Here is a 16,001-nt window from a genome sequence, read left to right as displayed (position 1 = left end):
GTCTGCATGGGCCAGAGGGGTGGGGCTGAGCCAGGCTCTGACTCACAGCAAATCACCCAAGGGGGACGTTACCCTGAGGGGTGACAGCATTATCATGCCAGGCCACCAGGTGTTGTCTGGTACGGAATCAATCTGCCACCCTGGGTTAATGTGGGCTCCTCTATCAGCCCCACCCCCAACCCCCAGCCATCTCATACCAGCAGCTGAGATCACCTCCCTTCTGCGGAGAAGTAGAGCGGTGCCGAGAGAAAAGGGAGTGCGGGAAGGACCAGCTGCTCCTTCCTTTAGCAGCAAGAGAGTTCTCCTTCCTAATGGAGAAGCAACGGTGGGTGCCTCCTCCAGAGCCCAAGCAAACCTGGCCCAGCTCAGAGAGGCTCCACCCCAATGCTAGCATGGGAGTGGGCTGTTTCCACATTGGAACTGAGTCCTTGTGCCATGGGGCAGGGAATGAGGTGCCCCCCAGGTCCCCTCTACCACCTCTCCACCTACAGACCCTGGACTCTGGAGAGCGCTCCTTGGGGTCCCAGTGGTGTGGGGGAGGAATGGTAACACAGGAGTATTTCCCCACCTGCTCTGCCTGGCCTGGCCCTGGAGGATCCCTGCGTGCAGAGCTCTGAGGTAACTGGTCCCTCACCTCGCCACTGGGAGCCAATTCACCCTGAACTAAGCACCGTCTAGCGGTCACCCAGCCTGAAGTGGATCTTACTAATGCTTCCTGACGCGCCAATCATTACAGCCTGGCTTTTAAGGGTTCACGTCTCTCCTCTGCAGAGACAAGCTGCATTAAACAGGTCGACACTAGAATCGACTCTGACAGTTTTAGAGGGCCTGTTGCACTGGCCCTGACAGTGTGTTTATTCAAGAGCTTTTAGTCCTGTCAAACACACTTACCGGGGGCTGCGCGAGCACAGCGCCTCCGGTACGCGAGATCAGCTGCAAGGCTGGAGACGGAACTGGTACCAACCACGCCACAGGCCTGCTGCCATCACACCGGGTGGGGAACGGGCACTGGGCTGAGTAAAGACACAGCCATGCAGGTGGGGGAGTCACGTGGGGAGAGAACACAGCCGTGCTACCCACTGCTCTGCTGACTGGGGGATTTAAGACCAAATGCTGCACTCTTGGGCCTCGTCTGTACATGGTGATTTGTGCACGTCGACAGCGCTAACATTGCCACAGGCAGACCTGTCGATGGGGGGGACAAAGGAGGCAGTTGCCCCAGGGCCCAGCTTTTCACAGGGGCCTGGGCTCTGATGGTCAATACACTGCTCCGCCACTCTGCACAGCCCTGGGGGGCAACTGCCTCTGGCCCCACCCCCTCCATCCAGGCCCCGCCCCTTCTGGGGGTGCAGCGCCAGGCTCCCCTCCCACTTTGCCCCAGGCACCATGATGGCTGCCAGCCCCGCTGGTTGCAGGATGCTTTTATCTTCCCCTCTTTGCATGGACAGTAGCTCTGAGCGCACTACCGAGCTGTTAGAGAGCGGCAGCAGGTTCCCCATGGCCGGCCAGTGCCCCGTGTGCGAGTGAGCGGTAGAGTTACACGCCCTACCTTGCTGTGAGCTAACTGTACAGACCAGCCCTGCCCACAGTCAGTAGTAGGTCCCTGCAAAAGCAGCTTCTTTGGTTTTAATGGAACAGCTCGTGGTGGGAACAAGGTGTAAGTGCGGCCTGGATCTCCCCATTTACATCTTGTTCAGCAACCACTTCAGCACATGCTTAACACCAGCCTTGTGTTGCATTCCTATTGAGATCTAGGCTTTTAAAGCACGAGGACTTCGTGAATAGGGATGCTTGACTGATTTGGGGCCCTAAGGTATCAGACATGGGTCCAGTTCTGTCTTTGATCACACAGCTGCAACTTTCACCCAACCCAATATTTAACGGCATCCAAACCATCCAGTATCTGTCACTCAACTGGGTTCAAAAGTCAACACCCCTCAATATTCAAGGGGGTGATGGAAGGCACTCGAGAACACAACCGGAGACTGCTGCCCGACCCAGGCCCTGCAGGTGGAAGCTATGCATAGGCCAGGAACCACTCAACCTCTGAGGGAAGACTGAAAGAACTGGGTTTGTTGAGTTTGGAAAAGAGGCGGCTGAGAGGGGACATGATGGTTGAAGCACTCGCAACATCAGAAGATGCACAAGAGATTAGTTACTCTGTGTGCATATCTACCTGCAAATGTAGAAGGACACGCCTGGTATCTGTCCCCTTGTACGTGTTGAAGTCTAATTAAAAAGCCTACCACATGACTGGGGGGTCTTAGTATGACTACCCACAGTATGGTGCATGGAAAAGAGTGCTTCATGAATTGCAACCAACTTTCATATGCAAAAACTATGAGAAGTCCTGTGGCACCTTATAGACCAACAGATTTATTGGAGCATAAGTGCTCTTGGGCAAAGACCCGCTTTGTCAGATGCAACATGATGAAGTGGGTCTTTGCCCACGAAAGCTTATGCTCCAATAAATCCTTAGTCTATAACGTGCCAGAGGACATTTTTGCAGATACAGACTAACACAATTACCTTGTGATATTTTTCACGCACAGTAAATTAGCACCCAGCTGTCACAATAAGCCAAAAATCAAGCTGGTCCCATTTCAAAACAAGGCCTAAAGAAAGCAGTCCCTAAAAGTAACACAACACCCTATGCATGCTGGAGGAGGCAGTTACACTCTGCCTTCTGGGACCGGTGGATAAGCTCTGCACCCCTAAACCCTTCCTACTTGCCCTGCTGGCTGGGAACCAAAAAAGCAACAAGCCAAAACAAACAACGAGCTGCAAGACAGAAAACTAGCCAATGCAAAAGTCACAAAGCTGATTAAGCTTGAAAGAAGCCCAGTTTCTGCAGTTTTAGCAACTCCTTGAGTGCAGAAGGTCCAGCAGGAGAAAATGAATGTGAAACAATGAGTGCGGTGGCTGGATTTCTGGTGACATTTCCAAGGCATTTGATCAGAAAGAAAGCGGTAAGGAGAAAAAGGAAGCCATCCCCTGGCACTGGGCACTGTTTGCTGTAGGAACAGAGACTGAGTGACAGGATAGGCTGTCTGGGGGGCCTGCAGTGGAAATAGAAGCCAGTAGTTCTCAGCAATGGACAGAAGAGCTCAGGGTCAGCAACTGGGCAGAAGGACCAGCTTCCTGATTTCCCATCTCTCATCCACCTTGTCTCTCTTACTAGTTCACAAAGCCTCCTCTCTCTCAGGGGCAGCAACGAAGGGTCCTGTGGCACCTTACAGACTAACAGACAAGTTTTGAGCATGAGCTTTCGCGAGCACAGACTCACTTCACCAGATGCTGGGCGAGTACTCTCAGGCAGTAGCTGTGACCTTTGCTTACTCCTCCACTTCCCCTGGCTGTCCCTGCCTTTTCCCAGCAGTCCCTTCTGTACGCAGCTCCTGGGTTTTACAGCTGCTTCTATTCCTGTCCAGGGAAGCCTTCCTGGTTAAGGGACCCATCTGGCCTGCATTACAGTTAGCAGCATGGGACAATAGGACATCCCATCGCAGAGCCCAGCAAACAGAAAGCTGGTTTGCAAACTTTGAGATTTCACCTTTTTTCCCCAGTTCAGAAGGGACAATCTTTTGGGAAAAGTTGAACATTCTTGCAGGGCCAGAAGCCCATTTCTCACCCAGCCCTTTGCTGCCAGGCCAGCCTACCTGTCCGTGCAGCAAGACACCTTCAGGAGAAAAGGACCCAACTGTTCTCTACTGTTCCTCCTAATGTGTGACTGGCGGAGTAAGCACGTGCGACTATCTTGAATAAACTCATGAATACCAGCTTGGAATTTTTCCTTTGCTTATGTATGTTGATGGTGTTGAAATATTTATGTCATTTCCCCCTGGGTTATCATCCCCCTCCCGCCTACACACACTGCCAGTCCACTTAAGGCTTGGCCAGATGGCGTTGCATAGTTCAGTCTGTTAGTTCAGGCAGGTTCATGCTTTTGGTTCCAGAGGCTCAGTCTCTGCAGATGAATTGGTGGCTTGTGCGAAGGCTGATTGCCCACTTTGACACTCCGAGTGCAGAACGTGGGGCCCACAAGAGACCTTAAAAATACCTTGCTCTATAGGCTCTGCTTAAAAGCTTCCCAAGGTCACAGCTTCCCTGACCCTTGGAGGCAGCTGCCACCACCAAATGAGAAACCCCCCCTTTAAGACCTAGGAGGACACATATGGGATGTCTCCCTGTGGGGTAACCCCAAAGCTCTTAACCCTCGCTTGGGAGAGAGCGTGGAAACAAAGAGGAAGAAATTAAGCTGCAGTTTGACAGCTGACCTTTCAGTCTTCAACAAGGATATACACAGACCCTTCTCTAGGCCCAGGAATCAAAAGTAATTTATTAACACCACAATAGATAAAGTATACCAAGAAAATGCTAACGTGTACTTGGTTGCTAGGTCTTACAAAGCACCCAAAAAAAACACATTAAAGCACAGAGAATTACTTACCTGGTATTCAGTTTAGGCATTACAGTGTATGGGGGAAAATACATCAGCCAGCCTGAGAAGTCCTGAGAACAAACCCAAAATAAAAAAATAACCTGATCACCTTTACCTAAACTTTCCTTTCTACTTACGTATCTGTATGCCCTGGTCGTGTTGTGGCCTGAATATTTACTGGATTCCTTAAGCTTGCTCAGGATTAAACATCCCCATCTTTCTGCTCCGGCCAGGCAAAAGGAAGACCTCGCCCCCAGCAGGAAAATGTTTTGATTCAGAACAATCCCTTTTGTTTCCCATTGGCTCACCTTACTGTTTGCCAACAAAGAACCCACTCTCTCTGGGTTTAACCCTTTACAGGCATTCAGTCATGACAGCTTGAATGTCAGTGAGTCACTGAATCTCAGGATGAGCTTCCAAACCCATGGAAACATAAGCCCCTAGAGACCCTTGATCTTAGATCCAGAGTTGTGGGATTCAGTGACCCAGGCCTGGGCAGCTCGTTACACAAGACATCTATGCTGTTCCTTCCAGGCGGGGAGGCTTAATGACCTCCCTTGTGGCACTAGCCGAGTTGGCAGGAAGATCAGTGAGCGCTGCAGCCCTTTGGAGCCAAAACACGTAATCTGGGCTGTCTGTTTCACTGCCACCAGGGGATCAAGTGGCAAGATGATTCTTCCCCCCTGTAGCCCCTTGGGCGAAAGGGCACAGAGCTCTGCCCCCCAGGCACTTGTGCGTCACCGCCCCCTGCTGTTTCTTGGCTTCTTCCAGGACCAGCCTGTTTGTTAGCTACTTTGCTGCCAGGCTGGCATCTGTGGAACATTTCAGCCTATTGGTTTTGCACAGGGAGATGTGTAAATTGTGTTCCTCTCTCCTGGGAGAGCCATGGCTTCATTTGCAACATCCGGCATGGACGCTGGAGGCAGGGCAGCGTTTTTCTGTCTCTGTTTTAGCTGACGACTCAGTTCCAGCCCTGCCCTTTCCCCGTAAGGGATTTTCCTGTTGCAAGGCCGCAAGCAGAGCCGTAAGCCTCCCTCATGTGCACTTTCCATAGCAGCGTACTTCATTAGAAGACCAAAACCCAAGACAAAGATCAGTAGAAATGGCTGAACGTGGAATGGATCTCTATCAGGTGAAGTGAGTGCCTGGCCATGGAAAAGGAACAATCTCTGCCAGCTATACAGGGCGGGTCAGACTGGGCTGTGGGGTGGGGAGAAGGAAAACTGGTGTCTAAAAAATAACATAAAATCCACTGTGCTAACATTCTGCGTGGAGGGGACCCATGCAGCGGACACGGGTACAAATCCCATACTATACGCTGCAGGTTTCTCAACTGAATCGACTCCAACAGGCTCTGGGGGTGATGGGGAAGGAAGCTCCGTACTGAGGTCTCAAGTTGATTGCTGCCGGTGTCGTCACCTTCTCCGGCTGCTACGTTCCAATGGCCGGGAGCAGCAGCCCCTTGGGACCGCAGCAGACACCGTCTCCGCGGGAGGGGGAGGGCGAGCTACTCTGCACCTTCACAAACAACAAATAGTCCTGGAGCACCTTAGAGCCTAACACGTATTGATCGGGGAGGGGACGAGCTTTCAGGTGTCTGAACCTCTGAGGAAGTGGGTCTGACCCACTGAAGGTCATCGCCTAATAAGGAAATGTGTTAGTCCGTCACGTGCTCCAGGACTGCTAGGGTTTTGTGCAGCAGACCTGGGGCTGGTTAAGCAAGGGCGGGGGCTGCTGCCCCGGCTTTGGAGGGGTCAGGGCTTCCCTGCACGAGCAGCAGAGCTAAAGAATGACCAGCTGGGATCTCTTCCGGCTGTCAGCAAACTAACGGGAGCTGTCCCCGCCCCCGCACATCGCTCCAATGACGCTTCAGCCTCGCCCACCGGGTTCCAGCTCGGCAATGTTTTGGGGAATGGCAGTACTCCGGGGTGGCCATCTAGTCTTCCCTGGGGTCTCCTTTGTCTGGGGGGGTCCTTTCCTTCGACTCCAGTGGGACAGCAAATGAGAGGTACTGCTCGGGGCTCAAGGGAGTGAGCAGATTACCAGGGAGGTGAGGAGTTAAAGACTTGGTCACTGTAGCCTGGGAAGATGAAGTTTCACAGTGGGAAGACTATTGACACTTTTGCCAAGAGGCAGCCCTGGAGTTATCGGTGGCTTTGGCCCATGTTTGGAATGATTTTTTTTTCACTAATGTATTTACTTCTAAACATTCCTGGAAGAATGTAACTCTCTCATCCGCCTCTTCACCATTTGGCCCACAGGACATCTAAAAAACAGCAACTGCAGGGGCAAGCAGATTTTATTTCTCTCCACTGAGGACCGTGTACAAAGCATCACACTTGTGTCTGGGATATCTGTGTTAAGAACTGGGCTTGTTTAAGTCTGGAACAGAGAAGGCTGAGAGGGGACATGATCGCACCTTTTAAGTATCTAAAAGGTTGTTACATGGAGGAGGGAAAAAATTATTCTCCTTAACCTCTGGGGACAGGAAAAAGAGCAATGGGCTTAAATTGCAGGAAGGAAGGTTTAGGTTGGACGTTAGGAAAACTCTAATTGTCAGGGTGGTTAAGCACTGGAATAAATTGCCTAGGCAGGTTGTGGAAACTCCATCCTTGGAGATTTTTAAGAGCGGCTCAGCTAAACATCTGTCATGGTGGTTTTAGATGGTGCCTGTTCCTACCATGAGAGCAGGGGACTGGACTTGATGACCTCTTGAGGTCCCTTCCAGTCCTGTGATTCTTTGATCTCTTCTGCTCTACAGCCTGTGACTCAAAGCCTCTATCTATAATGCATGAAGCTCTTCAGTGTTGTCGGCAAACATCAGGCTGAGCTTTTACAGAAATATTTACCCTGACCTTCACTGTCTAGCTCAGAGCCTCTGAGGGCATCTGCTGCCTGTCTTCTGTCTGGGGACTGGTGTGTCCTGCCACTTCACCGCACAGCAGTGCCAGCCCCACCTGACCGTGGTTTTGATCACTTCCAGCCCAGGCACAAAAGCTCGCTTGCCAACCTTGCTGCAGCATGAGGGGAATGAAACTCAACCCTATCCCCCTTTGTTAGCTTTAGTTTCTGGCTGGAGAGGCAGACTGGAAAATGACGGAAGCAAAATACTGTCATGTCTTTCCCCCTTCCCCAGGTACACCCCAGCAAAGCTCCACCGAAGGATAGATGGGCTAGCTCCATTAAACAATCAGAACCCCAGCAGCCAAGCGCTCAGGGTACTGTAGTTTGGCCTAATGGCCAGTCCTATCCCTGGCTAAGAATAGAGAGCACAGCCCACTGATCCTGCTCTTGCAGTGCCCACAGGAGCTAGGCTTTGCACGGTGGCCTGTCAGATCGCGCATCGGCTGAAAGGTCTCTCACGGACAGCCGCTTTCTGCCACAACACCTCAAGCATCAGGGTGAGCTCAGGATGTGGCTCTTACGCCAGACCCTCTGCCAAGGATTAGCTCAGTGGTTCTCAGCCAGGGGTAGGTGTACCACAGGGGTACACAGAGCTCTTCCAGAGGGCACATTAACTCAGTGCTTCTCAACCTTTTTTAGGAATAAAAAAATTTGACTTATTTTATGTTCTTCTGATTTTACTTTTATTTATCCTTTTTTGGCACAATCGTAAATGTGAGGGAGAGTTTATTGCCGACAGGCAATTTCTTCCAACCGACCAATTACAATTAAGTTGTAGAAAAAATTGTTGTGTCTGAAAATTGTGGGTACTGGGGGTACTTACATATTTTTAAAAGGGGGTACTTCATAGAGAGAGGCTGAGAAACACGGGATTAGCTGACACATTCCATTCCTCCCCTCCAACCTTCCTGCCAAGGTTTCCCATCTCGCATACTGGTTTAAACTGGAAAGTGCCCCACATTTCAAAACGCCACTTCTGCCCAAATCAAGGATTCAGACTCAGATCCTGGGAGTCTAAAGTTGGTTAGAGGACGTGGGGGCGAGGGGTGGGAGGGACAGATCCTTCACTGGTGCAAATTCTCCTAGCTCCACTGTGTTCACTTGACCACCAGATGGACTGTGACTTCTTCCTGCTTGGAGGGGCCAAGGCAGACTGGATGTCTCTGTGTACGCTGGACAGGAGCAGTGATGGCTGCAGCTGTTACAATGGGGAAGCAGGAGCTGCCCTGAGCACTGTCCCTGGACCACCAGGCCGTGTGGAGGTGCAGGAGGTCTGGCCATTTTCCATGCCCCTTTGGGGACATCCTGCCTTGCTGCAGATGTGACGGCTCCACTGGGATTTGCATACAGAAGGTAATTTTAGTCATTCAAACTAGAGGAACCTGACCCAGTGAGCACAGGTCCAAACATTCCACCTGTCCCTGCGCAGGGGTGCTGAGAGCCATTGAAACTCACTGCGAGCTCTGTATGTGACGGAAACTACTTCAAGTCAGGGGGTGCTGCAGCATCCCCCTCCCCTGCACCCCTAGTGCCAGCACCTATGCCAACGTCTTTCCTTCTCATGCAGCTGCTGAGAAGTTAAAGGTCTCAGCTAGTTCCTTGTTGGTTCTTTGCCTGAGAGTAGCTGGCCCTTAAAATCCATAACACCAGTGAAGTTCCTAGTGGCTTTCATTCATCTCACCATGGCGTGAACTCAGTTGTTGGTGATGACAGGTGAAAGCTCAGCACAGGTAACTAGGGTGATGCTCCTCTGCAGAAGAAGAGGGAAGGTCACAGCTCAGCCAAATTGCAGGGAGTGCGGCCCTTTCGGGTGCCAGAAGAGGATGGGGATTAAGAAAGAACACGGCTTGTTTTTCACCTCATTCAAGAAGCAGCCAATCCCAAGGAGCCCAGAAAGTTGCACAAGCTCCTGTGAACTGGGTGCCTTTTAGCAACTTTCAGAGATGCGTTACCACCAGCTTCCTCCCCACGCGCCCCTTCTGACCCTTGGATTGCGGTTAGCAACTAGAACAAGGACGAGATGGTTCTCCACCCTTTCCTTCGTAACTTCTGTACCAATCAATTCTTGGGCGAAAATTCGCTCGACGTCTGGCTCATTTGATGTCCGGAAACAACAGAGCAACGTCGTTCCATGACAGCCAGAGCCTGCATTCCTAGTCTCCTGAGGGGAAATCTTTTCACCAGTACCTGCACTGTCCTGACACCTCTCTCTGATGCTTCCTGAACACAGGATTATTGTGACTCGGGGAGGATAGTTGTGCCACCAGCTTAAGGGGGGAAAAAAAAAAAAAAAAAAAAAGGAAGAAAGAGGTCCTGATGGTCAGCGTGCTGCCTTTGCAATAGAGCCAGCAAGAGCATGACTAAACTGCCTCTCTATGGGCAGTAAAATTTCACACTCTGCGTCAAGTACTCAGCTTCCGACCTCAGTGGAGTCCTGCTGTTACACGCCAGCAGCGGAGCTGTCCTATTGGAATATGGTACGGGGAAGCTCTCAGCGACCCATATGATCAAGGGCAATTTCTTTTGTATCACAGCTTGCAAGAGCAAGAATTCACCAAACCCTGGTGTCTAGGTGAGGCTAGCACGTCTTACCTAGCTACTGTACAGCTTTTGGGGCAAAGAACAACACCGGTCACAGAAGCATAGATTGACAGCACTGGAAGAGACCTGGGGAGGTCAAGTCCAACCACTTTAACCGGTGCTGGTGCAGGCTCACCTGGCGTGTTGGGCCTCATTCTGATACCACCCTGAAGAAAAGATGTTGGTAAACTAGAGAGAGCCCAGGGAAGAGCGACCAAAACAATGGAAGGTTTAGAAAACCTGACCGTGGAGACCATGCTTAGTCCCCAGAAAAAAGTTTAAATGGGAACTTGGTTACAGTCCTCAAATACGCTAAGGGCTGTGACAAGGAAGCTGGGGATCAGTCTTCTCCCTGCCCACTGAAGGTAGAACAAGTAGTAATGGGCTTAATCTGCAGCAAGGGAGATCGAGTGTAGACTTGAAGAAGAACTTTCTAACTATAAGGTCTGTTGAGCCATGGAACAAGCTTCCAAGGGAAGCTGTAGAGTTCCTGTCATTGGAGGAGTTTAAGAACAGCTGGAGAAACATCTGGCAGGGATGGTCTGGTTTAGCTGGTATCTCACTGCCCGGGGTCTGGATTAGATATCAGGCTGGAAAGGAACAAGTGACATTGACTTGGTCAGAGCAAAGCCAGTTTACACACACACACACACACACACACACACACACACACACACACACACACACACACACACACACACACACACACACACACACACACCCTGAGGACCTGGGCCCTTGACTCCAATGGTGCTTTGCCCACGTACATACGCAGAGAGAACACACCATTTTAAGAAAAAAAAATTAGATCAACATGAAATATTTTGAATTTACTTCCACAAAATGTTTAGATTGATCTCAAGCAACTTCTTCCTGGAGTTATCCTTCCCAGAATATGTTCAACTTTCACTCAGCTCTAAAAACTTCTCCCCTGCTGGCACCATCTCTGGATTTCAAACCAATTGTTTACTCCTCTAAAATGTTTTAAAGCAACCACACACAAAGCCTACGCGTTACTGTCCTTGAGGAACAGATCATGTGACCTGGCAATTGCTTCTCATGGTTAACATGACAAAATAAACCACTTGAGTGAATTTTCAGTACGCAACAGACTCTGCTATTGAATTAAATTAGTCAAGCCTTTTTAGCTGGTGCCCCAGGCAAAAAACTAGAATCCTAGGCCCAGATTCTGAGTAATTGCACATTGTTGTTGGGTTTAGATACATAGAAAAAATCTGTGTATGTGTGTGTATATACACACACACACACACATATACATACACAGAGAGAGAGAGAGAGAACTGACTTCACTTTAAACAAAAGATCTAGGTTGCTTTCTTTTTAAAGAAATATATTTCTTAAAACCTGGGAGTAAGCAGTGGTCTTTCAGGAGGTATATCCACTCATCCAGTTATTTGACTAGTTTTACAATAGGTGACACAAAAAGCACTAGTGAAATGAGTTCAACAACAATTTAATATAGCCAGTGACTTGTTTATACTGCTCTGTGTACTACTGTGAGGGGAAAGAGTACTTCCAAAGCCATACAGTAAAACCGCAATTAGCCAAACTTCCTGCAATGTAATTACACTGAAAATGGCCATTGACACTTTAGACCTTGGTTACCCAGATTTGCACAAAGTCTCCATAGCATTTGGATAATGAGATTGCATTGTACACAGCCTTGGAATGCAAAAGCCACTTGCAGCATGCCACAAAATGCTCTTGGATTTCAAATCAGCCCATTCAGTAGCATTCTGTACTCTAGCTGAGTAATACTGTCTCCCCAAAGACAGACTGTAAGTCCAGAAGAAACAGGCTCTTTTTTAACACTCCCTTTAGAAGATGATAAAAGCTTTAACACGTTCCTCGTCTGGACACAAAGAATTTCACACTCTGAAAAGCGGCATGGAACGTATTCTTTGCATTTCATGTGGCTGCATTAGGAACAGAAGACGAAAGGGAAGAGTCGGTCCATGAGCTGTACAGTCCCATTTCCAGCCCCATTCTTTAAATCAGGTGTGTTTGAAAACACCTGATTTTCCATAGATTCCAGAGCCACAAGCCTCATTGCTTTGAAACTGTTTTGCAGAAGGGATGCCCTGGCTTGTTTGGACTTCAGAACCGTTCTACAGACACAACCTCCTTTCCCCAAATTCCCTCTCAGATCCTTCACCCCCTCCTACACCCAACCCCCTAACCCAAGCTCCCTTCTGCGCTCAGCTTCCATCCACGACCCTGCACCTCCTCCATTAATACCATGGAAGAGTGAGGCCCTTGACCACTTACCAAATTCTTGGCATGAACCCCCAGCAAAAATTATTGCCCATCCCTGGTCTAGCACCACAGAAATTGATGCTTCAAGTCAAATCTGATGGACACATTTCTTTAAAAGTCATCAACAATAATACAATTACCCTTGTAGTGTTTAAGGGGGGGCGGGAATCTACCTCTAGTCACACACATAGAATGCTGTGGCTACAGGAGCAGAATCTTAATGATGCGAAATGACAAGAATTGAACATTGATCTTCGCCGTGGCTGTTTATAACACCTAACAAGAGCAAGCGTCAAGGAAGAAAATCACAGAAGTGCTAAGAGCCAAAGACATTTATTGAAATGAAGAGGATGTAAAGCTAATGGAAAACCAAGGCTGATCACACAGAAGGGATGTTCTTTTCCATTAGTTTTCTGAGAAGAGGGGGCCATAATTTCTTTTCTGTTAAGTTTTCTGAGAGCAGGGGGCCAGAGTTCTTTTTTTCTCACTCCAAAGAACATTACTTCAGTTCCCTTGGGAAGATAAGATTTTTTTCCTCTGCTGGACTAGCATAAAAAAATATCTGTTGGCTCATATTATATACATATGTCTGGGTTGTATTTCTTTTGTGGGAAAATATCACTATGTCAAGTATTTAAAATTAAGTATCATTATACTTATTTTCTTTATTGGATTGCAAACTTCTCTGTACAGTCATCTGACTCGTCCTCTGAAGCAGTCAAGTCCTCTACTTATTTGCAATCTTTTTAGGCACAGATAGAACATACGGCTTATGTGCCAGTATGTTCCTAATTTTTGATAGTTAAGTACCTATACATGAGCTACTGTGGCTCTGAATAGCCTTAGTGGTTTAGTTCCACTTTCAGACAGAATGAATGCTAGGTACTCTGAGAATCAAGACCAGCCAACCTGGGCATACCACACAGAAGACAACAGAACAACCACCAGTGATAGTTACTATATTATCTAAAACTCTAATCTGTGGAATCACTTAATGATAATGCCTCTTATGAATGTTGAAATCTGGCTGTAAAAGGACCTGTGTAATATGAGAATATAAGTCAGTTACGCGCTCTAAAGAAAAGTGTCCATATGACATGGTTGACTATACAACCAACCCCGCTCACCAGAAAGTTACCACCCTGAACAAATACCTGAGTTGATACTTTGCCATACATAGCTCTACAGCCCCATTCCACTAGGTCAGCAAACTGTCACAAACCAAAATTCTTCGTCAAACCCAGCAGGAAGAGATTCATTACAATCTGTGTACAGGTAGTAAAACTCCACTTGCCTTTTCTACAGTGCTACTGTGTCCCCAAAACAAAACCCACACCATTGAACCTCTAAACTCAATGGCAGGAAAAAAAACTGCCTGAATTTTAGAGACCAGTAAAATGTGTTTAAAAAAATAAAAACCCGCAACAATCTTCCCCAACAGTAGAACTAAAAATGAACTTAGTGCAATAGAGAACTTTTTTGTCAATGTGCAAGATTTTGTATATCAATGCCACTTCTTCCACAGGGTAGCTTAGCTGATGTTCAGTTGTAGTTTCCTGCAGCAAAACACGAGTTCTGTGTTCGGTTTGAAAGACTTCTACAGTAGAAAGGTGTGAGGCTAGATCCAGATCTTTCCAAGGTGATTTTCCTTTGTAGATGGATGTCTCCATCTTTCCGCAATCAAGAACCCTACTGGGGAAACATGACAGAAGAAGAAACAGGAAATTCCCAACTGATGAAGCAAAGAACACAAACCACTCCACCATTCCAAGACAATTGCACCAATGAGATGTTGCGTATGTAGCTCACACCTGTTTTACAAATGCATAACAGAGACTGTGAAGAACGAACAGTTCTTTCCCCCAGCTATGGCCTCCCTTCCAGAGAGCTGTAGGTGAAGAACGAAACACGATCAGTAATATCTTTGTGAAAATTAAACTCTGTGAAGTTCTCTCTCACTCCTGGCCAACTCTCGTCTGTCACAATCACTGCCATGTGAGCTTGCTACAAACAACAAAATAAAAGATGACACAATAGCCAGAAAAAAAAAACCGACTGCTTGTTTTCCGTAATTCCAACAGAGCTTTTTCTCCAGAAGCCTGTGAATAAGCCTGACTGGGCCAATCGAATTGCCCACTGCTACAGGTAAAAGCCCCCGCTGGTGGGATTAGAATGGTTGGGAAGCGGTCCTGTGCCAGAATGCAGCTTGTCCGAGGAAGCGGGGTTTCTGTTGGGCAGGAAGCCGTCTCCAGGGTATCCCACGTTAGCGCTGGTCAAAACACAATCGTTCTCGGGCTGAGGGAGGAGACCGAGAGGCAATGCTTAAGGTCCTATTTCTAAAAGAGCAGCTCTAGGGATCATTTGAGAGCAGTTCTCTGCTCTGGACCATGTAGGAGGTCAGGCGGGAGGGTCACAGTGGTTCTTTCCAGCCTCAGAATCTATGAACTGATCAATCTAGGAATTCTGTGCTCTGCCACAGACCTCTTGTGTGACCTAGAGCAAGTGACCTGCTGTCCTTGTGCCTCACCACGGTGCAAAAAGGAGACCCTCTTTGTGGCCATAGTCCCACCCCACCTCTGGTGGGAGGGGAAGATCTCAGCTGGCCTCTCTCACCACAGCCAGGCCTTGAAGATAGGGAAGAAGCCTGGGATGGATTGAAATGCCACTCGCAGGCCCAGCCAGCTCTCTGTCACCCATGCCGGGGAAGGGCTCTGGCCCATGCCATCCAGCTCTGGTTACTGCCTACTACGAGTTACTGGTTGCTGACTGTAATCCTGGTCATTTTAGCACCATGCCTGGTGCTCAGGAGTGTGCCCCAGAGGCAGAGCTAGATTAGGAGTGGAGGGCTGAGCCCTCTTTAGTCACCACTGCCCTGCCTTCCAGAACCTCCGACTCCCATGGCCTCCAAAAGCGGAGGAGGGGGTCAGTGGAGACACACACCACTTTCGGAAGTTTCTGGCTGTGCCGCTGCTCTGTACAATGAGGGTCACGGCCTCCTGGGGGCAGAGGTAAGGCAAAATATGCTGCTGAGGCCACTCTTGCACAGCACCTGCCTCTCCAGACTGTCCTGGGCCCCATGCTGTGACAGCTGAGGGGCAGGCTGACGCCAGGAGAGGAATGTTGGCAGGGGACTGGGAGACCTGGCTTTAATCCCCTGCTCTAACAAGGCTTGGCAGGCTAACACACACACCTAGGAGGGGGTTCACTCACTGTCCCCTGGCGTGGCGCCTAGACCTCTTAGGCAGAGAAAGAACAAGTCTCCTTTGCAGCGCTAACTGGGAGCTAGTTGGCTCTTAGCTCGCTCTGTAGCGGCTCCTGAGCTGAAATCCCAGGTTCGAGTCTGCCTGTTGGTGGTTACGCCAGGTGAAGCCGTGAAAGTCATTTAAGCTATGTCTATGCTTCAGAGTCATTTCAAAATAACTTTGCGAGCGCTTAGCACAAGTTATTTCAAAATAGCAGGTGTGTTATTTGGAAATCGCTACACCTTATTGCAGGAGGAATACTGCCTATTTTGAAATGGTGATTTCCAAATAGGTACTGCTAGACACAGAATAGCGCTATTTCGAGGTACTCCATAGTGGCATGCAATGGGACTATTTTAAAACAGCGCTATGTGTCTGGAAATGCTATTTTGAAATAGTGGGGTGCTGTTTCCAAATACATTTTGGCTATGTCTACACTAGCCTTTCCTTTCAGAAGGGGCTTGGTAATGAGTGAGTTGGGATGGTAATAACGAGGTGCTGCCATGAATATGCGGCACCTCACGAGCATAATAGCAGCCATGTGCGGTTTGAAAGAA

The 16,001-nt window shown here is 48.8% G+C and overlaps 1 protein-coding gene across 2 annotated transcripts in view; it reads right to left on the bottom strand.

The window, feature by feature from the left end:
- The window catches only part of LOC142017121 (aryl hydrocarbon receptor-like), a 90,404-nt gene that overhangs the window by 16,136 nt on the left and 58,267 nt on the right, over positions 1–16,001 (bottom strand). Inside the window, exon 11 of one of the 2 annotated variants that reach the window (XM_075001779.1) lies at positions 12,163–14,497. The exons of the other annotated variant lie outside the window; for it this stretch is intronic. Within the exon in view, the coding sequence (XP_074857880.1) occupies positions 14,342–14,497 (156 nt within the window). The 3' untranslated portion in view covers positions 12,163–14,341. Of the gene's footprint in view, positions 1–12,162; positions 14,498–16,001 lie in introns of those variants that run through there. 2 annotated transcript variants of the gene reach the window in all.

Source organism: Carettochelys insculpta, chromosome 8 (genome assembly GCF_033958435.1).
Source record: "Carettochelys insculpta isolate YL-2023 chromosome 8, ASM3395843v1, whole genome shotgun sequence".
Classification (NCBI taxonomy): domain Eukaryota; kingdom Metazoa; phylum Chordata; order Testudines; family Carettochelyidae; genus Carettochelys; species Carettochelys insculpta.
This window is presented reverse-complemented; position numbering and strand designations above follow the sequence as displayed.